Source organism: Ceratotherium simum, chromosome 5 (assembly GCF_057802395.1).
Source record: "Ceratotherium simum simum isolate JZ-2026a chromosome 5, ASM5780239v1, whole genome shotgun sequence".
NCBI classification, from domain to species: domain Eukaryota; kingdom Metazoa; phylum Chordata; class Mammalia; order Perissodactyla; family Rhinocerotidae; genus Ceratotherium; species Ceratotherium simum.
The window spans coordinates 45,803,125-45,826,507 of record NC_141904.1 but is presented as its reverse complement, the minus strand read 5'-3'; the positions used below and the strand labels follow the sequence as shown (position 1 = coordinate 45,826,507).

General features: G+C 39.0%; 1 protein-coding gene across 1 annotated transcript in view; it reads right to left on the bottom strand.

Annotated features, from left to right (window-relative positions):
• Window positions 1-609: 609 nt before the first annotated feature.
• The window catches only part of ABHD5 (abhydrolase domain containing 5, lysophosphatidic acid acyltransferase), a 33,641-nt gene continuing 10,867 nt past the window's right edge, over window positions 610-23,383 (bottom strand). The window contains exons 2-7 of the mRNA XM_087430811.1: window positions 22,339-22,424; window positions 18,888-19,260; window positions 9,118-9,272; window positions 6,234-6,345; window positions 3,499-3,685; window positions 610-2,896 (exon numbers count right to left, since the gene is read on the bottom strand). Coding sequence (XP_087286937.1) covers window positions 2,807-2,896; window positions 3,499-3,685; window positions 6,234-6,345; window positions 9,118-9,272; window positions 18,888-19,260; window positions 22,339-22,424 — 1,003 coding nt within the window. The 3' untranslated portion in view covers window positions 610-2,806. The remainder of the gene's footprint in view (window positions 2,897-3,498; window positions 3,686-6,233; window positions 6,346-9,117; window positions 9,273-18,887; window positions 19,261-22,338; window positions 22,425-23,383) is intronic.

The following is a 23,383-nucleotide window of genomic DNA, read 5'->3' as shown; positions in this document are numbered from 1 at the left end:
TGGGTTTCTGATCCATTCAGATTTTACCCGTGTGTATAGTGTGAGAAACAGATTTAATTTTATTTTCTTCCATACAGTGAAGCACATTTATCTCAACCCCATTTTTTAAGTCTTTTCCTCCATTGATAAGATGCTTCCTTTATCATATACCAAATTCCTGGATTTTCTCTATACTGTTTATAGTATGCTATGATATCTGGTAGGGTTATCCCTCCTTCCCCACTGTTCTTTTCTAGTGTTCTTCTGACTACTATTGCTTATTCTTTCCAATACCTTCATACAGGGAAAAACTTCTTGTTTTATTGGGACCTAGTATACCCTTTAAAGGATAAAAATATATATATAAATGGAGACATTTCAAAAGTGTTTTCTAAATAATATTCTAAAACCAACTCTAGGCAAACTTGTTTCTGAAAATTAGTTTTAGAAGAAAACAGAAACCACACTAAGGGATGTGTGGACAGAGGTAGAGCCACATATGGAGGTCACAGCACTGCAGGACAGCCCTCCCTCAGAACGCCAACAAGCGTTACTGAACGCTCACTGGATCCATGGTCCTATAACAACTAGTGTAAACAGACTGGGCCATACTAGAAACTCAAGAAAATATACAGCACTATCACAGTAAAATTTATTCCGTAAAATAAAGTTAAAGTACATTGTGCATAATTTAATCAACTACTCTAACAGAATTTTTTTTTTTAAGAAAACATTTAGCACCCATATATTTTCAGGAATTTGAAGACTGTGACCTTCCCTGCTAGTTCAATCATCACAAATTACATATACTATAGCCCAAGATAAAATTTAACTTTTAAAAAGAATTATGACAATATTTTTCAAATAAAGCAAAATCAGTCAGTGAGAAAATAAGTTCCACCTGACAATTGGGTACATCTTTTTTCTGAATCACCTGGCACATCTGTGGCCAGAAACCCCATTTACTAAGTAAACCTAGTAACTTCCCTCCAAGGGCTGGGACCAAGTTTGCTGCACAGAAACCCTCCTGTACAAGTAAAAACTGTCATATGCTCAGCAAAGAATAATTAAGAGAGACTGGAGAGTGTATCAAATTTGTGTGTCAAAAAATATAAAAACATTATGCAAATTATTTGTACCACTTAGAGGTCTGAATCTGGCCATCCAAGATACTAACTAAAAAGTAAAGGCTACTTCTGTTCTTAAAGTAGAGAAATCTGACAACATATCTTGGCTCTCATGTTACCTTTTGCACTAATCTAGTTAATCTGATGAGTGAGACAAATTATTCACTGGGAAGCTATTTTTCATGCTTCAGTATAATTTGCCTATTCTTTCGTAAGGGAGATAATGTTGAAAATAGAGCATTTGGTCTTTCTGGCAGTTAATCAACAGTGATACAACCTTACATTTCCTAACAACTACAAATTTCCTAATTAACCATTTTAAAAATGCAACAGTCAAAACCATTAAACCATTATTTGCTCTAGTTCACTGTTTTTATTTACATAACCACCTTTCTCTTAGACAAGCAATGCTAGCAAAACATACGGCAAAGATGCCTTGTGGGTGATCCTATTCAATTTTCTTTTTCAGAGGGTATTCTCAGCAGCCAGTTACCACAGGGAGATTTTTCAGTTTCAAAGTAAGTTTTCCTCATTTTCAAAAAGGAAGAAAGTGCTACACTTCATGGTAATTATTGTCAAATAGTTCAATCAACTGTATAGAATTTTTGTAATATAACTTCAAGTATGTAAATTATTTAATTAACACAAAACTCTTAAAAAAAAAAAAAAACCCAAGTGCTAGCTCATTTCTGGTGCCATGAGATGTAACAGCACCACCTATTTTTACATTTTAGTGGTAAAAATGTAATCCAGTTTTAGCACCCATCTACGAGAGTTAGATGTTAATGAAATATATGATTTGGCTTACTGGAAGGTAACAGTCTTAATGTCCCCTCAGTGGAGAAATCTGCTCTTTTAAAAGCTGCATCCTGGTTCACAAAAGAATACTAATAGGGGTTGGGGGGTGAAGGGACAGACTTCTAGTTAAGGCTTTTCAGTACTTGAATCTCTTAAGTATTAATGTCATACTTCCCTGGAAATGGAGAATTATATCACACACAGAAGATTCCACAGAGTTATGCTGATGCAGGCTTGTCAGGATGGATCACACTTAAACTGCTGAATATGGCTTTGCAGCCTTAAAGAGAGAACACAGGAAAATCAGAAAAATTAATGCTAGTGATCAACTCCCATCTTTTTAACCAAAATGCTGTCTCATCACTCCATTTCAAAAATGAAGTGAAGTATTCTAAACAAGCGACAAAGTTTTACATAAAAACACACTGAATTTTGATTAACTATATCAGTTATCAGATATGGTAAATACAAGCAAAGAAAATAAAGTGCACCTTTACAGTATATAAAATAATAGACCCAGAAATCACCCTTTAAAATTGGCAATATAGAATGCAATACAAAAAGTACCTGACATAGCAAAGTTATACAGAAATGAAAAAAATTTCAGTTGAAAAATTATAATTTTTCAGTATAGCAGAGGGACAAATAACCTTTATTAAAGCTATTAGATTTAAAGACTCTTGTATATTTCGATTTTGTGTAGGAGAAAAGAAAGCCATTCTTCTAGAAGGCATTAACTGGTTTAAATGTACAAGCAACTTCATAAAGAAAACATGTGCAAAGTACAGTCAAGAAGACTGCCTGGTTCTTGTGTTGTATTCCTTCCTCTTCACTGTAGACTGTGAATTATTGCTGAGGAAGTGTATCAGTCAGCAGGTTTTCCCACATCATCTTCAGTGTGCTCAGTCCACAGTGTCACAGATCTCCTTTACTTTCTGGTTGAAGTCTTCTGGTTGATCTGCATACACATAATGCCCTGCACCAAGAATGGCCTGGGAAAGGAAAAGCAGTCAGATGGTCAGTGAGTAAAAGCATTTAATAAAACGCAATGACATAAGCAAAGACACTTAGCATTGAAAGTGAGAACAGCTATATATAAAGAAAACATAAAAGAAAAAGCAACACTGATCTGTAGTAACTATTATATTTTTCCATCAAATAAAGGATCTGAGAATAAAGAGAAAAATCTATTGAACCTCACTAAAATTTTAATATGCAAAAAAAAAAAATTCTAAATTGACCACTAATGATAGGGCCAGTAGATAAACTGAACAAAATGAGAATGTGCTCCTTGTGAGGTGGGAGCTGGTCGAGGTGCTACAGGACTCGTCCCTCTTTCAGTCTCTCCCACCTGAGAGATGCTCCGGCTCTAAGGACAGGCAAGACCCCTAAGAAAGGCGATTCACTGTCTGGACATGAAGATCTGTGTGGGTCAAACCCTGCCCCTATCACAAGTGATATCAGGACTCTGACTGAGGCTGCAGGTTTAGCTCAGATGTGAAAGCACAGGGACAACCTGAAATCTCATTGAAGGCAAAGATAATAGAACAGACTTCACCTACAACTGAAAAGCAAAACTAAGCCACACACTTACTATCGTCTTCACATATGAATGTGGTCGTAATGACTGGATGCTGGTACCAGAATTGCCATCTATGCAGGATCGGGCGCCGTAGATCACTGAAACTGGAATGTCAGGGTGCATTTTCCCAATTCGCTGGAGCATTGGCCTTTTTGCCCATCCATAAGGAATAGTCATATTTTTGAACGCTGTCTCACCACTTAAAGGAAAAGGAGAAAATCACATGTATTACTTCTGGGGATGAGTATGTATCACACTCTCACCTCTATCAAAACACCCATATTTAGCTTCTCCCCCATTTAAGAAAAACTTCAGCTTAAATAGAAAATAATTTAGTAGAAACTGTAAGGAACAAACCCCACAGAAGATATACACTTCTGTATACACCCCACAGACAATATATGCTTTTGTTAGGTAAACAAGGATGCTTCAAACTCCAGTTGATTAAAAAAAGTCATCATCTTCGAAATCAAAACATGCAACCCTAACCCCATATCATTGAATTATTAAATTTCCTGTGGGGATAGTTAAAACATGTTTTTTCACTCTATCTTATTTCAAATGTAGAAGGTAGCTTTTCCAGATTCATGGCACCAGCTCTTTACCTGCAATGGCAAAACCAATACCAAGATACGAAGAAATTCAGATTAAGTACTCTTGATGTATAGGTTATAGTTTTAATTTTCTGTGTATTATGGCGTTTGACATTTTTAAAAAAACCTTTCTTGCTGGGGAGAGACTGTGCCTTCTGGAGCTAGCCAATTCTTAGAGATAGCAAAGGACTCAACAGGGAACATGCCTTTGATATGCAAACTAACCAATCCAGAGCCTTGCCTCTTCTGTCCAGCCCACATATCCCAGGAGGTAATATTCCTCTGCCTTAATCATCCCAGGGCCAGGTACCAGGCAAACAGAGACCACCCCTACATTTTAGAGCCCACAGAAATTATTCAACTAGTCAATCCTAAACTGTTCACCCTGCCCTGCCTTGCCTTTCCTGAAGAATCCAATAAAGACTCTGGCCTAGACTTTTCCTTCACTCCTGTCTTCTGCCAGCTGACCAAAATCTGGCAGCCCCCTGTGACCCTTCATGGCATTCAGTGATCCACTCTCCAGGACCTGTGAGTATAATAAAATTTGTTTTCTTGGGCTTCTCTTGCGTCTTGTCTTGTGGCTGCACCTGACTGACCATCACATAAAAGAACAGGGAACACTTCGCAAACTCCCAGGATAGATCCATTTTGCTGTCATTTCTGCTTCCTTTGCGGTACTAGGCATAATTCTGAAATGTCTTTTATGAAGAATTCAAGTTCCACCATAAGAAAGGCAACAAACTAGAACTACACAGGCATAGGTAATTATGAAATGTGAATAAGTGAATAATAAAACACTTAGATCATGCAGGAAAACAGATGATCTACCTCGGACAGACCACTAAAAACAGCTGGCAGTCAATACAGTACGTGGATCTAATCCACCAGACCGGATTGCCTAGCGAGTCACAAAACATCAATCTCTTGAGTATCCGAAACCTCTCCAGCCTTCTTCACTCTTGGCAGAGAACCTCTAATCTACTGTGTTAAAAAGACTGAGGCTACAGCTATACTTCAATAGCTCCCATGGCCTCAATCTTTTTAATAGAGTATGTGTACATATTCTCTGCCAAAAGTGAGGGAGGGAAAAAAAAAGTGAGGGAGGCTGACTCTGCATCTAGCCTCTCAGCCTTGCACCCAAGTCTCAATCTCAGAAAGGATGAGGTACCACTTGTATGCTTTAAAATGTGGTCCATGGACCACCTATACTAGAATCACCTGAAACATTTGTTAAAGATGCAGCTCAGAACTGCTGAATCAGAGTCTTAGAAACAGGCCTCAGGAATTTTTGACAAGCTCCCCAATAATTCTGGTGCACAAGGAAGCATGAGAACCAGAACTCTCACCATCACACTCCATTCCTGACCTCTCTCTAGCAACTCTAGGGTCCTGTCTTTCAGGGTCCTCCTAGCTCCCCACTAACTTCAGGCTCTGTTTTCTCCATGGGTGCCTTTTATTTTTTTTAAATTAAAAAACACCTTTGTTTGGTCCTCTTGCTCCCTCTGGCTACTATGCTCTCTCTCTCCTTCTTCTATCACTGTCAAAATACATGCAGAATCCCTCCCCCTCCTCTACCCAACCTTCACCCACTGCAGCATTGTTTCTCATGCTGATCTACAGACATTAAGAGTTGCTCAGTAAAAGAAGGGTATCATCATCAAACGAACTTGAAAAATGCTGCATAGCATTTCCCATGCACTTAGGGGATTTAATACCCTTTGGCATAGTAAAAGGTTCTAAGAAGATCCACAGTACAGAAAACCATCTACTTTTGTTTAATCCAGCACCCCTATTTTTGTAGAACATTCATACTCAGTTTGGGAATGCTGTTTTATTTGAAATTCTTCTTGAAAATCTCTCAACTTCAACCACTTTCTAGAGATGCCTAAGACCAAGACTTCCTCAAGTTATCCAGAAGCACCTCACAGAAAAAAGGACATCTTGCTAATCTCCCATAAGAATCCAGTAAGATGTTTTACGTAGTAGGTACCCCATGAACAGATGGGTAAATTAAGAAGTATCAGTCATTTAACTACTTGTCCTTTTAAATTTAGTCATTTAACTACTGATACAAATCTCCTGGACTATTCCCATATTTTCAAAAAAGAAAAGTCTAAAACACAAACACAGTAAATTTAGAATCATAACCCTTACCTCGGAGTCTGTACATTACAGTGGTAGATGTATTCTGTCACAGTATCATCTTCAAACATTGAAGAATACTTCCGTTTGAAATCAGGCCTTAAACGCTGCACTAGACTTAAACCTATTCATTAGGAAATGAATGTTTTAAATCACGTTTTAATTTACAATTAACTTACAGACTAATATAGACTAAGTTTAAGTGTTTGCTTGTACACTGTGTTATATGCTACATATATACATGTATTCAAATATATATTTTAGATAGAAAAAAGCACTGATCCCAAAAGCTGCTCTCCTCAAGTTCCCCAATTAATAAAAATTAATGAGTGTCATATACTGACTTACAGATGTGCTTTAGAAGCTCAAAAACATATAAGTTAGTTGTCTAAGACTTGTTTTTGTACGAAAATAAATTCTATTAAACGTGGCAGGTGAAGAGAGCAGCTCACATAAATTTAACTTATTAACTTGTATTTCTTCCACAATTACAATACTAACATCTAAATAAAGTAAACTGAGATATATAAATATTTCTGTGGGAAAACAAATTCAGAGTTTCTGCTTGGACACTAGCAATACTCCTTGCTAAGGCCATCCACAGTGGCCTCCACGGTCCCACTCCTGAGGTGAGAGGTAGGGGCAAGGCCCCCAAAGGAAAGAAGATGAAGTCTGGGAGCCTTCGTCTGGTTGTCTATTTTCCCTCGAGGGCCCCCAGGACTGGCCAGTTTCCCTTTCTGCTATCACTGCCCATCATTCTAGCAAGGTCTTACTTCTTTACTGGCCCTGCCCTCCTATCTCTGAAGGAATTCTACAGCTCCATCAAGACTTTTTAGGATGCAGCTGATACTCCACATCACCCCCTACTACCAGCTCCACATGCAAGCAATAATGGGAGACACAGGACATGGCTTTAAAGGTCCCCTCCCCTAGGCATCCTCCCTCCCCCATCATTGTCTCCAAATTTCTTTTCATACTTTACTTTTCCCATAACTGCTACTTATGTAACTGTGAGCAAGCAAAATCCATTTATATTTGAGGACTATATAGACTAAACAATGTAGTTCATCAAAGGAGGACCAGGTACCTAAGAAGGAGTGGCTCTACTAGGGAGGGGTGCAAGACCGGGGGCGGGGAAAAAGGCTATCTATAAGAACACTGAGGGAGTGTAGTGTGGTCACCAGTTCAACCCCTGTGCCCTCTTCTGATTCCTATAGTCCCACTATTCTCCTTACCCCAAACAGATGGCACTAGGGAAGGAGGGGCCAGGCCTGGCAGAGGGTAGCAGAATCTACAGTCACCTATGCAACAGTACTTCCACACCCTCACTCACACCCCCCCCCACCTCATGCCTCTCTTCCTTTCTTGCTAACAGAACCTGACTTTTGTATATCAATTAGGCAGCAACACGCCCAGGAAAGCAGGCACCTCGCTCATCCTCTGGGAACAAATCATGATTGATCAGTCATAGAAATTTATTCTTCTCTGCTGTTGGAAGAACTAGGGGTGGGCGGAAACATAAGGGGAGGTCTGCTGGGGCCTTCCAGGGAAGATTTTTTTCCCTGACAAAGAGATTCATGGAGAGGAGAACCATTTTCCATGCTTTCCCTTCTTCTTGCTCAGAGTGCTGTTTTGTGAGATAATGTTTCCTGCCATAGCTGCCATCGCACAACTGTGAGGAAAAAGGTCAAGAGAATCACAGACACAGACTCAAACCCTAACATCAATTAGGTAGCTACTAGAAGAAATGCTAAAACCACCTGTCTCCAGGCTGCTTGTTAAGGAAATAAGAAAAGGCCTTATGTTTTAAACCACTTAGGTATTCAGTTACTTTCACCTAGAAGTGCTCCTAACTGATATAAGTTGTAAGAGAGCAAGGCAGAGGTCCAGACCATCACCATCTGCAACAATAAGGGAAGGAAATTCCCTTGGCTGTGGGGCTGAGACAGAGGAACTGAGAGTCAAATGAACTTAAATTGGAGACTAAACACTGGTACCCTCAAAATATGACCAGAATCACAAATCAGGAGTCCCCAAAATCTTTGTGGAAAAGGATGACTATCTTCTTAACGCTCTAACATTATGGGGCAAGGAAGGAATCTGTGAGTGTGATGGTATCTGTTGTCCCCATGGTTGATCAGGTCAGGCTTTGTGATCTGCCAGCTGGATATCATCAACCTGCCAAATGCTCTCTAATGCTCACCAACAGGTCAACATGCTGCACTTTTCCCAATGCCCTGGGCTAGCAGATAAACTTCCCCAAGACACTCTGCTTGCTTGGCTTTTTTCAGAATGTTCAAGGCCAGCTAACCTCATCCTAAGTATTTCCTGCCTTGTCTACTTTGCTAATTACCTGTAATGTTTACAATATAAAGACTCCTGTTTAAGGAGAGGAGCCTGGTTTCATTCATCTTTATGCACGGACTGGTACTTTTTAGAGGAGGAGGAGAATTAAGGTTCCATTTTTTCATTTGTTTTTTTCTGTGTGTGTGTGTGAGGAAGATCAGCCCTGAGCTAACAACCATGCCAATCCTCCTCTTTTTGCTGAGGAAGACCAGCCCTGAGCTAACATCTATTGCCAATCCTCCTCCTTTTTTTTTCCCTTTTTCTCCCCAAAGCCCCAGTAGATAGTTGTATGTCATAGTTGCACATCCTTCTAGTTGCTGTATGTGGGACGCCGCTTCAGCATGGCCGGACAAGTGGTGCGTCGGTGCACACCCGGGATCCGAACTCGGGCGGTCAGTAGTGGAGCACATGCACTTAACCACTACGCCACGGGGCCGCCCCTCATTTGTTTGTTTTTAAGATTTTTAACTAACAATGATGTCAGTAAATATTCCTCTATTGCTAATCTATAAACATTTTGCTTTCCTAGGACACAGCCATAAGCACTCACCAAAGGGTCCTGCAATCCTGAGGCCAGCTAAAGGGTTAAAGGGAGTCAATGCTGCTCCCAAGGCTCTGATCCAAACTGGAATTGGTCTGTCTTGATCAGCCAGGTCTGGTCGCTCAGGAAAACCCCAAGGCTCCACTAAAATGAGATGATTAACCCTGTTGGGGAAAGAACAGATTTAAGTTTATTTGGCAAATTCACCCTAGAATGATAAAGAACTAACACGATTTATAAAGTAAAGGTAGAATGAACCACCTTCGAACACCTTCACATTAAAGAGAAGACTAATGGCTGAACAGGTTACATCACCCTCTTATTCTATGCAAATTCTTGAGATCTGGCAGGATTTGAGAGGTATATGGTAGTAAGAGGGCTTCATTTTTAATATATCTAAATGTGGATAATAAAGGATGTGTGAAAGGGAATAGGAAAACTGTGTGACTATCCTTGAGAAACAAGAAAAGACAGCATTTGCTGTTAAGCTACAACTTGGCAGATGATATAGATCATCAACCACTCAGAAAAATCCAATGGTTCCATGTATCTCAAGGCTGACACTACAGAAATGACTGAAGATTAATATTACACTCACATGGCTTCAGACACCAACAACAGTTATCTCCTATCTCCTATCCTACCAATCACTCTAAAAATGTAGGTGGCATTAGGACTCTAGGTGGATTCAAAAGGACTTCAAATGAACTTTTCACAAACATAAGGATAATGTAATAATATGGGCTGAAAATATACCCCATAGTTTGTGATTCTAGTTTGGTAAATAGGAACACATCTACCCTACCCATGACATCATGACATACTAGCATTAGATTCTGTTCCTAATCCTTCCTAATTTTCTTCTTTACTGACCAAACAGATAGAAAATCTTCAGTCCCACCTCACATAAAATTGTTTCATATCACTAATAGTTTTAATTTTTCCATCTTATGAAACCTCCATGTGATGAGGGAAAACCAGAACTACCAGCAGTACTTCCATGTGGCTGCATCATGGTATTACACATTATAAAGATCCTGACAAAGTATAAAGGTCTTCCTGACACAAGATGATATTCAACTGTAACCAAAACAGTCAACAAATGCGAGCAAAAATCTCCCAAGGATGAACTGACAATGATTCTGAAGTCCCCTTCCTAAGCCATAACTGAAACAAAAAAGTAAAAAAACCAGAACATGAGAACAGATGGCCTTTACTCCCTATATAAAATGTTTTATTATTTTTGTCAGCACAGATAAGGATGAGTTAGTAATGAGTCCTTTGCTTTGTTGCATTTTCCCAAACAGAAAGCTTCAGAACATAGACCTAGATCATAAAGCTCCGAGGGCCCTTGGAGAATACTCAGCCCAATCTTTCATGTGACAGATGAGAAGGAAGCTGAGATGCACTATGTGACCCACTCCAGGACATAAAGTTAGTTAATGTAGAACTTGAGCTAAAATCCATATTTCCTGACACCAGTATACTGACAGATGCCAACAAGCCATCAGGCAGAAGGCTCTCTCCTAACAATAGGCCAAGCAACGTAAGATAAACATATTAGTAAAGGTAAAGCTTAACTTTTATCAACTCTAGGCCAGTCCTAACACTATACTCTCAATTTCACAGCCTTGAGAAGATTTGCAGAACGTAACTACGAATCTGTGTGGAGATATGTGATACACGAGATTTTCATATACTTTGAGTGCCTTCAATGCTTTAAGTTTTACAAGACTATTTTCTAATAGTGTGTGAGAAGGGGGATAGAAATGAGTTTGTTTTGTTTTTTAATGGCAGAGACAGTCTCTGATATTTTGACTGCCTCCTAAATTCGTCTTATTACAGCCCACAGTGAGATATGGGGGGGGAGGGGGGGTGGAAGTGTGCCAGGAGTATGAGGGGAATTAATGAAATAGCCACCTAGTTGAAAGCAGCAAAGAATCATGTTAGCAAACAGCCAATATTATTCACTATTGACCTACCTCCTAAAGAGAACAATGAACCCTTTATTAAACATACTTTACCTTAAAAGATGATTAAATTTTTGTTACATATTTGTTAAGGGATCTTGCCCAGTCTGGTCTAGGCTCTTACTGACCTGCTAACCCAAGAAGGGGCAGAACAAAGAAAACCTGAGGGAGGAAAGTCTCATCTACCTCTAGTTAAGTGATTGTTTTGTTTTTGCCTTAGTTTTGGCTTGCTTTGTTTAACATGGATCTTCAAAATACCATCTCTAGGTAAAACGCCAGTTTAACAAGTTATGCAAAGTATATATACCAGAGCAGATGACTTTTTTTTCCGAAAAGGAGTAAACTGCCCCAACAACTGGTCGATCCTGTGTCTTTAGAACCTAGCACGGTGCTTAGCACTTGGAAGATGCTCAGTACACATCTGGAGTATTATGCTTTTCCACGTTTCCTTTTGGTCCTTGTCTATAAGGATATACAAATTTTATAAAGTATAACCATAGATTAAGCATAGGAGTTAGTCCAGTCTGGATTTTTCTGATCCCCTGCATGACACCAGAACATCACTGTTAATTTCTTATATTAATCTTGCAGGTCACTACTCATTAGTGAGTAGTAAAATCCATTTAGAGAGTCAGAGCCCGTCTGTTTTTTAATAAAAGTGTATAATTTGGAATAGAAAAATATATCATAACAAGCATGAGTAACTCCACAAAACTTTTGTTTCAGACACACACACACGTATAAAATTCTTGAGGGTTATAGTCAAAAAAGTCTGAAAACAATTTTTTAAAAAGCTCTCCAGCAACGTCTAAATTGTAGTTATATATCATCTGCTTCCACTACGCGTAAATGACCTCAGAAAGTAATTGTTGCTTATTTTTGGTTTAAGGATTTTAAATGAGATAGACCACGCAAAGCACTTAGGTTGGTGGCTATCAAATAATAAATATCCAGTAAATGTTAGCGTTATAGTAGCAAAAATCGGAAGACTACTAGAGCAGAATTTGTTCCAGGGAGCATGGGAAGACAGTGATTAGAACCATGCAAGCAGCGAGTAATTTAACTTCTATTCTTCAGGAAAGCCTGATCACAGGTTTTGGCTCACAGGTTATTACAACCTGGCACCAGACCAAGTTCCCAGGCTATCTTCTCACCTCCTTTTCTAGTGCAAGATTATCTCCTCATCTGAAGAGTTATTTTGTTTTAACGTGTATCTACAACTATTATTATATTCCAGACCCTACCGTCTAACATTCCACAGAGGATAGCCTGGTGGGGTTGTTAATTCATATCTAGGATTAAGGAATGGCTCTAGCCAAACAGCAGATGTAAGTCATCCTATCAGACATCTTTGTCAAGAATCAGAGACTGATTCAAACTACAAGAAAACACAGAACCGGCAGAGCAGGAACAAGAGAACACTGAGGCATTCCTCTCCAGGTTAGTCATTAGAGGAGGTCTTGAGTTTGAAGGTAGAGAGCAGATTACAACCTAAAGAGAAAAGCAGTGGACAACACACCTGCTCCAACATGCTGGGACAGCTGAGTCTAAATGCTAACAAGAGTATAAAACCTGACTCGCGAGATTTAAAGTCAGCCATCAGGCAGAAAGAATACAACAAGAAGAAGGATCAGACCCAGAAGCAAAATGCACAAGAGAGTCTACAGGACCTTCTTGTGGAATAAGGAAAGGAACAAGAAAAAGAACCAGAAAGAACTCTAGTCAGTGCACAAATGAGGCATTCTCAAGATTAAGTTAGTCCCAGGTAGTTCCCATTGGCTCCAAGCCACTGGGGGGAGAATGGGGCAGGCCCGGGGAACAACCAACTAAATACCTCCAACTTCAGGTCAAGTAGAACAGCCTTTCTTCTTTAGAGGGGCCAACAAGAAATGCTCAGCCCAGGTCTGCAGTTAGGAGATAGAGCCAGACAAGGTCAAAAGATCAGATGATCTGAAAACCTTTCAGTGGAGAAGTAAAGACCAGTTGTAACCTATTCTATTGGAACTTGGAATAGATCTCTTTGCTTAACACTTTCTAAGTCAATAAAAGTTTCTATAGTGTCCTTTTCCTTAGTTTATAAACAAATACCTATAAAACACAGATAGTCTTTGTATGGGGTCCTGAGCAGTAGGGGCCAGAAAGAAAGGAAAATTTTAAAAAAGCTAAGCATACAAATGAAAGAAAGGAGATGGCATCTTTGGCTATTATTACTGGCTTACCCTACTCTCCCTTCATTCCCACCTTAAGGCGATCAGAGACTGCTTGATAAAGAAGGTTTCACAGAATGGCAGCCCAAGAAGCCCTACTGTTTGTGACAGTACATTAATCTACGAGTGAAATTACAGAGGGCATCTCTAACTATTACACATTGTGGTAAGAGAACTGAGATAAACTAAGGTCATCTTTTTGGAAGGAACATGGGGGTTGTGCCCCCAATGGAGTAATCTACTGACTAGTTCATAACTTTTTTGCCCGCCAGCCGCATGGCCTTTCCAGAATGGCCCACATGTCCACCTAGCATGGGGCCTTTGCAATGTCTGTCCTCACTGCCTGGAATGTTCTCCTGCTACTCCCCTTTGAGACCTCAACCTCAGGTCAAGTTGGACTTCTTCAGGGTACCATATTGGACCCAGAGACTGGGTCAGGTTCTCATCAAGAGTTGTCACAGCACTGCCCACTTCCCCTTCACAGCACTCACCACAGCTGTCATACTACTTGTGTGGTTATTTAATTTGTATCTCTTCCCGCAATACACCATAAGCCTACAGGCACAGAAAGTCACTCAACATTATTTAAACACAACCAATCTGCTGGAATGTGATGTTAGAGTATTTCACTCATCACCAATATTTCAATGGAGGAATCATTCAGGTACTTTTACATAAACTACCAAAATTGCTGAAAACTTAGTTTTTAAATAGTATCAAGAATCTGGGTAAAATATGTGATCACTGCCCCAAGTGAGGCTATAAAACAACTTGCATGGACAGAGGCACTCTGCTGCTCATAGAAATGAAGCACCAAGGCTGACCTAACGTACCAAAAATTAAAGAATAAAAATGATGAATTTTTTCCAACATAAGAATCCTTCCTAAACGAGCACATTAAATTAAGCATTTTCACTCCTGTCCTCAAACCGTCCTACAAAAATAAACAAAGAATGGAAGAACGGGGCTGCCCATAAAAGATAAGGACAGAAATAGGTATGGATTGGGACACTAAGTCCTAACAAGTAAAAAACTGTTGTTTTTGTGTTTATTTTTCCTCCATGCACGGAAACAACAAAAATTAAGGAGCTGTTGTTTTACTTAAGAGAGAAAAAAAAAAGATTATATTTTTCATACCTGAGGAGGCAAAGAAAAAAGCAACATTCTCTAAGACCATTAGGAGACAAAAAAGGAAAGAGACAAGAAAAGATGCATAGTGAAGAAATGAACTGTATTTCATTTGGTTTCTATTAGACCATTTTTCCCCTCCTCTCACGGCCTTCTCCCCCCTCCCCAAAAAAATTTTTCTCCAAAATATATAAAGAACTCATACAACTCAACAAGAAAGAAACAAACAACCTGATCAAAAAATGGGTAGAGGATATGAACAGACATTTTTCCAAAGAAGATATACAGATGGCCATCAGGCACATGAAAAGATGTTCAACATCACTAATCATTAGGGAAATGCAAACCAAAGCCACAATGAGATATCACCTCACACCTGTCAGAATGGCTATAACTACCAGGACAAAAAAACAACAAATGTCGGAGAGCATGTGGAGAAAAGGGAACCCTCATACACTGCTGGTGGGAATGCAAACTGGTGCAGCCACTATGGAAAACAGTACGGAGATTTCTCAAAAAATTTAAAATAGAAATACCATATGACCAGCTATCCCACTACTGGGTATTTGTCCAAAGAACTGGATATCAACAACTCAGAGAGACTTAGGCACCCCTATGTTCATTGCAGCATTATTCACAATAGCCAAGATGTGGAAGCAACCTAAGTGCCCATCAACTGATGAATGGATAAAGAAGATGTGGTATAGGGGCCGGCCCAGTGGTGTAGTGGTTAAGTTTGTGCGCTCAGCTTCGGCAGCCCGGGATTCACAGGTTCGAATGCCAGGCATGGACCTATGCACTGCTCATCAAGCCAAGCTGTGGCAGCATCCCACATACGAAATAGAGGAAGATGGGCACAGATGTTAGCTAAAGGCCAATCTTCCTCAGCAAAAAAAAAAAAAAAAAAAGATGTGGTGTATATATATACACAATGGAATAATAGCCATAAAAAAGATAAAATCATCCCATTTGCAACATGTATGGAACTTGAGGGTATTATGTTAAGTGAAAACAGCCAGACAGAGAAAGACAAACACCATATGATTTCACTCATATGTGGAAGATAAACAAATACATGGACAAAGAGAACAGATTAGTGGTTACGAGAGAGGAAGGGAGTTGCGGAGTGGGCAAAAGGGATAAAGGGGCACATATATATGGTGACTGACAAATAATAATGTACTACTGAAATTTCACAATGTTATAAACTATTATGACCTCAATAAAATTAAATTAAAAATTTTTCTGAAATTCAGATTTATTTTACTGTCATGACAGCATAATAAAAATGGTACTTGTGGGAGAGGCTATGCATGTGTAGCGGACAGGGATTATATGGGAAATCTCTGTATCTCCCTCTCAATTTTGTTGTAAATCTAAAACTGCTCTGAAAATATAAAAGTCTTTAAATAAAAAAGGACTTGGATCAAGTGAAAGTTGGATAAGAGACATTTGGAGTAGGTGGTTCCGTACTTGCTTAGCTGATACTAAAAGGGCCACTCTATTGTACCAGAGAAAATATGTGTGCGCCACAGGAAGCTTCCCTGGCTCACGTCAAACATTCCAGATCACAGAGACAACAACCCGGACACCATCCCATCTGCTCAGTATGAGTACAACTTGAAGAAACAGCTAATGCTAAATCTCACTTAATATGAGGCTTGCTATAATTATGAACATTTACGCTTGTAGTAATCAATCTTGTTTAACTGCGTTTGGATCTGTGAGTCTACTGAACAGTTCTTTTAACCATAACATCAAATCATCTATGTAAATGAGTATGAATTTGCCCAGACAGGATCAAGCACAAAAAGTTTCTTTAAGGTAAGAAATTAACAAAAATGAGAAACATTAATAGTAATCTGAATACAATGTGGGCAGTGAGGACCATCTGCAACAAAGGAGATGATGCACATACAGGAAAAAATAGAGACATACTTATTATCTCTTTCCTCTCCATTGAAAGAGAAGTGCTTCAAGGAAAGCCATCCTGAAAAGCAATAGAGGAAAAAAGCTAGGGAAAGGTGGAGGCCCAAGACATTGTTACCTCCTGCCTTCCCATACTATGTGCTACACTGGGGTATTATCTGGTCTATAAGAATAAGAAGAAGGAAAGAAATTTTAAAAATCTTATTTTGTAGATTTAACACACTTCTAAACTAACTAAAGTTGTCGGCTCAAATGGCAGGTTAATTAATTATGCAAAATATGTATATATATTATGTATATATTAGAAAAAACATTCTCACTAATATCTTCTTCTCACACATACACACAAAATGATCCCACCTTTATTTCCACTGTAACTTGTTTTTATGAGACACACTAACTTAAGATGTAGATTAACTGGTCAAAAGGTCTAAAACTGAAATCTTTCCTGTTTACACATATATCTGAAACCTATTTTTCTCTCATAAAGAAATTGGAAAGGTATAACATAACCAGCTCCTATCTCTTGATAGTTTTATGCAAGATGGAAAGAGAAAGCAGAAAAAAATAACATAAAATTGTAAACTAAAAGGTGAATTTAGTTACAATTCTCTTTTTCAGATTCATCTATTCAAGAAATCTTTACTGGGCACCCACTATGTGCCAGCACAGTGTTCTCAATGGACTTCATTCATTATCTGGGATACTGAAAATCTACAGAACCTCATTATTTTGAAATTAACTTGTGTTTAATAACTTAAGTTTTATGCAGTTAAGAATCTAGGCTTTAATAGCCAAATATTCTGCAGAGTTCCACTCAATATTTGGCAGCAATCAGTCAAGTGAAACATCCTAATTATTTCAAGCATTCTTATATTCATCTATTGCTAATACTTAGTGGTTCTTGGTCTTGATACAGTACTTTAGTCTGATTTCTAGCATCAGGCACAAACATTCTAGAATCATTGTATAAAAGGTAGTCAATCCAATGCAGGGATCATTGGCTTTACTTTAGACACTTATTCTACCTCCCATGTCATTCAAAATATGTTGCTATTCTCTTCTACAGATGGTTTTGAAGTAGTCATTCCCTCCTGAATCACTGAAGCCCCTTATTTCTTTAGAGCATTTCACAACTGCAAATGAAAATCTCACCAAATGAACTAAATAGCAGATAACCATGAAGACTCAGGTTTCTAAGACTTAGAGGTTACATGACCAGAGTCTAGCCCACAGAGTCCCATGTCACATCTCCAAGGGATAAATACCACAAGAGAGACATAAGAAACACCTGATAACAAACAAAGGAAGCCCAACCCCCACAAATAGCCCTGTTGTCTTATACCAGAAAAGTATCCTTCTCTTCCTTTGCTCACAAATACAGCTAGCTGTTTGTCACTGATAGTAGGACACAATAAAAGACAGTAATCCCAAAAAGCCAACTAAGAGGAAAAAAAATTGGATTTCTTTTGAAAGAACAGGGCTGCCAGTTGACAAGACTATTACCATCTAGCACACACAGGATTATGAACTCTCCAGAAAAATCAAGTGTAAGTGCTGACGTTTTAGATAAAGAATCTGTAGAGAAAAAGCTGGCTGCTCTAGAAGAAGAAAACCTCAGGTACACAGGGCTGCTGCTCCACACATCAAATTCTGTGTCAACAGCACACCTGGAGTTATGCAATGGGGCAGCTCACAGATGGCACACATGCACTCTGAAAGTGACCATCATTCACGTCTCGTTCACAGACCTCAATGTGAAAGTTGGTTGCATTTTGGATTTAAAAATTAGTCCAATGGAAAAATACACTGGCAACACAAAAATGCTGATCTTTTTTGTCTTTCCAAAGGATGAGCAAAACAAAAATCAGATTTTCTCAGCACCCAAATGTGACCTCCCCTCAGAGTAGCAACATAAATAATAGGAAATAGCATAAAAAATAAGGTAAAGAAAGGAGATGCTACAAAGATTCTGAAGCAAACATTCATTAATTCAATGTCTCTGAAAAATAATTCTATAACAACAAAGGTTAGGGCACAGTATAATCAAAAACTCTGTAAGATACACTATGCAGGTATATTTTCTGTAGTTTAGAGATAAGGAAACTAAAGCTTAGAGGTTAAGTGATTTGCACTAAGCCACAAAGATAGCACTAGCACCTAGGTGTTCTAATTTCTAAACTTCTGTCTTCCCATCATAGCTTACTATAACCTAGACAAGGTTAGGAAAAGCCTCATAGATCCATAGGTCTAATGATGACAATAACAATAAAATGACAAGAATTTTCACTTGTGGCTTAAATTATATACATTCTAAGTTTAACAAAAAGTCCTTTCTCAAGCCTTCAACCAACGTGTAGCATGTTTAATAGGAAAATCTGACATCATTATTTCAGCTACAAAATTGGCCATCAGTTGCAGCTATTTGGTCTACAGGTTCCTTTAAGAGAATATCTGTCTTATAAAGCTCAGACACCAACAACCACCAAAGACAGGTAACTAGAGACTAGCACTTGGGTGCCTCTCTTCTGTCACCATCACTTACCTTGACGGGTACTTCAGGGAGTAAGCAGCAGCCAAGAACCCACCCAGGTTGTGTCCAAGCAAGATCACTTTGTCCAAGCCTAGGGCACATCTCCATTCTTCAATGGATTCCACAAACTGATTCTCCACTTCTTCCGCATCACTGTCAAATCTGGGTCTACTACTTCGTCCAAAGCCCAACAGGTCAAAAGCATAGACGGGTCTATCAGTGCAAAGATGTTCAAAATTCAGTGCCCAGAGTCCAAGACCTCCTCCAAAACCATGAAGGAGGACAAGTGGAGTCTTATTTGAAATATTATGAGAGAACTTCAGTGTCCATATTTTATTTCCATTAGATATACGAACAAGTTCTTTTTTGTATGTGCAGGGGACATCTAATGAAAATATAAAAGAGAAATTCTGCTTAGCTTCACTAATTCTGAGAAGGGTAGTATTTTAAGAGCAATCAGAAATTAATAATCTAGAAACCATCTGGTATCCATTCATATGATTTTAGTCTTTACTCTGTCAGCTCTAAAAAAAAACATACAGATTTTATTGAAGTAAATAATTCTTAATTACCATATTTCACATCTAAGTGGGAAGATCTAACACAGACAAGTCTCAAGGACCTGTGGCCGAGGTCTTTTGGCAAGTCATGTTAGCTCTTTGGACTTCTTTCCACATTTATCAAATGGAGTATTACTCTCCTAGAATGGGAGAGGAATTTAGTGGTCACTAAATCCATTATTTTAAGGTCTTTAGCTTTGCTGACAGTAACAAAAGACTACTACCTTGAATTTGTAGAACACTTGAAGATTAAGCATTGAAGATTGAAATCAGACTGAAAAGAAACATTTTTCCCTAAAAAGTAATCACGAATTCAGGGAAGGATTAACAGTATATATTAAACACATAACTGAAATCTTAAGTCATTACAAAGTTTAGCAGAAAAAAGGTGACCGGGTATGGTAGGAACTCCTCAGCTTGAGGCGCCAGGTAGTCAGAGTGCAAGTTCAACAATCTCCCTAGAAAATGCAAATAATCACAATTTGGTATTGGGGCCAGCCCGGCGGTATAGTGGTTAAGCGCTCACACTTCACTGTGGTGGCCCAGGGTTCGGATCCCAGGGATGCACCAACACACTGCTTGTCAAGCTATGTTGTGGCGGCATCTTGTGTAAAGTGGAGGAAGATGGGCATGGATGTTAGCCCAGGGCCAGTTTTCCTCAGCAAAAAGAGGAGGATTGGCAACAGATGTTAGCTCAGGGCTAATCTTCCTCCCAAAAAAAAAAATAGAAAAAAAAAGAAAATGCAAATAATCACAATTTGGTAGATAAAAACTCTTACGTACCTTCAGTGCTGTGGGACTAGATACTTTAAATCTCCCCCCAAATTGACTAAAGATGAAACTAATTTGAAATTCATTTACATTAAAATATCAACTGAATAGCTAGACTTTAGATCTACCCCTTAATTATTTGTGCATATTCATCTGCAGTGGCGAAACACTGGAGAACCAGAGCTTCTGCTCTTTTAACCAAAGAAATCATCTCAGGTTTTGTACCCAAATAGTGGCAGCAAAGAGGAAACCCAAGATTCATTCAGAATATTAACAGAGCCCACTCCCCTGGGTGAGGGGAACCTTTTAGAAACCAGTTTAGAAAAGGAGGTGATCCGGCATTACTGCCACGGCAAACCACGTCAACATTTTGAACACAGATGTCTGCGTGTTCCCATAAAAACCATCTGTAACGTCTATTAGAGAGCTCACCCCACTGTATTAGCCACTTGCTTTTATGTCTGATATTGGAGCAGGGGTCAATTCTCACTCCTATTTGCATCCCTAGAACCTAGCAGTAGGGAATCAATATGCTTCTTAAATGCAGGAAGCGAGCATCTAGCACCCTTTTTTATCTTCTGACAAGAAACTTTTTATTTCAGTATACCACAATGACAAGTTTCACAGCTTTGTAGAGAACAAGATTACTGAAGTATACAGAGCAGAAATTCATTTTCCAGTTAAAAAATCCCAGTAAGATGGCTAATTGTCCCTTTCTACAGATACGGTCACTTACTCCTGAATCATTCAAACGCACAAACAAGAAAACTCATTTGTGGTAGAGAGGATGAAAAACAGGTGTGGACACATATCTGCAGATACATACACAGTAATCATGTATGTGAACTATACCACTTAATCCACTCCTCTAAATTGTATCAGTAGAACAAAATTGCACAATAAACACTATTGCTTACAAGTTACCTGGGAATACCAAGACAAGCCAAGTGTGGGTAAATTTCTGTGCTCATAAGAAATAAAAAAAGGTTTTCACACTACTATAAATGTAGAATTAAGGAATCCTAGAATACTAGAACCAGAAGGAATTCTAAGGATCATCCTACCCCCCCATCTTACAGGTAAAAAATGGGAAGCTGAGAAAACTGACTTGCCCAAGATCCTGTTAACCACCTGACTGCAGATGTAGGCCCAGACCAGGTTACCTGGGTATAGTCCAGTGTTTGTTCCACTATACAAAACTGCTTGGGGCCGGCCCAGAGGCGTAGCAGTTAAGTGCGTGCGCTCTGCTGCGGCGGGGTTCGCCGGTTCGAATCCCGGGCGCAGACCCACGCACAGCTTGTAAAGTCATGCTGTGGCGGCATCCCATATAAAGTAGAGGAAGATGGGCATGGATGTTAGCCCAGGGCCAGTCTTCCTCAGCAAAAAGAGGAGGATTGGCGACGGATGTTAGCTTAGGGCTAATCTTCCTCACACAAAAAAAAGCTGCTTGCTCTGGAACACCTAGAGTCTGTTCTCAAAGCATAGTCTAGGGACTGCTGGGGAGTCCCCCGAGACCCTTTTAAGATGTCTATAAGGTCAAAACTATTTTCCTAATAATACTAAGACTTCGTCTTTTTTACTCTCATGATCGATATACAGTGGAGTTTTCCAGAGATCACATGATAAGTGATTACCAGCACTGCAGAATGCAGTGGAGATATAAGAATCTAGCTGCTTTATATTAAGCCAGACATTAAAGAGATTTGCAAACATGTAAACAACGCTACTTTTCTTACTACATTTCTGTTAAGAAAGTAGTTATTTTTAGAAAACATGTTATTTATTTTAACCTGTAATGGGTTTATTACTACTGTTTTTAAACAAATTAATAAATTAACATATTTTAAATTATTCAGTTTTAATTTCTAATATGTTAAATATTGATAGCTATAATCTATAAATAAAGCTCCTTGAAGTCCTTACTAACTTAAGAGTATAACAGGGACCCAAGCCCAAAAAGTTTGAGAACCCCTGCCTCCCCACATTTATGCACTTACTGATGACATGGAAAAGGAAAAAAGTTCTATTGCCAACAACTAACCACAGAATCTTATCTCCAGTTTTAGGGCAATGAGATACATTGGACCTATTTTAGTAAATAGCTCAGTTAACTTACAAGAAGAAAACCTTACATTTTAAAATTTTCTCTTCAGCTTCTTTAAGTTGTGATGTAGACGTAGGGCACCATGTGGGAAGCCAACCAGTTAGCCATCCTGACCTAGAGCATTAAAAACAAAATACAAATAGTGAGTTAATGCTCTTCTCAACTCCCAACTATTACATAGGGAGAAGAAAAGCAGAACAGAAAATTTACTGTCTGTGTGATGGTGAAGCTATCTGTGACAAAATGCACCTAAGAGGTACAAAGCCCTGTGGCAAAGTACTGGAATACAGATATTCAACCCAGCCTATGAACCTACAAGTAGATATCAAAGTCTATCTTCTCTTCATGGATAGTCAGATTCCAAATAGTCAAGCAGAGACTAAAAATGGACAGAACTAAAAAAGACAAAAATGGCACTCCCCCACCCCACTGCAAGACAGCCTCTCATCAGGGTTGAAGTGTGAAAAAGTTAAAGACCCTGAGTGGGTTCATTTCAATGGTAGGTTCACAACAGGTATAAAATATACCCACTATGAGAGTTGAGAGAAGAGAAATCTTATTAAAATATGAGATCTCTTTTTTTTAAAAAAAAGCTTCAAATTTCACAGTTATGAATAGAATATCCTCCTAATACAAATGCAGGGGACTGGCCCATATACAGTCTGCCTAGGGTGAACTGATTAACTGAGGCAAGAGGTGAGGAAAGGCATGGTGGGGAGGTTGGAACTGACACACTTTGCCAGTAGCCAACCAAGGAGAGGGTGAGCCTTCAACTCCTGGCCTGGCAGCAGCAGACCATAGGTTTATCGTAACAATCTGAGATAATGTAGAGTGTCAGCAATCATCTGACAGTCAGCAAGGGCTCAGCACATGGCCAGGGTTATTTAAAGTGAGAACTTTCTCATGAAAGAGAAAACTAATTAGAGGAGGAAAAGAGACCAACTACTGCAGATTCCAGATGAGAGGTAAGAGCCCAAACCAAGGCTTTGGCAATAGGGATAGAGACAAGAAGATGAGGTCAAGGAATATTTAAAAATAAAACAGGCTAAAGGGTGCAAACTTGCAACTAGAAG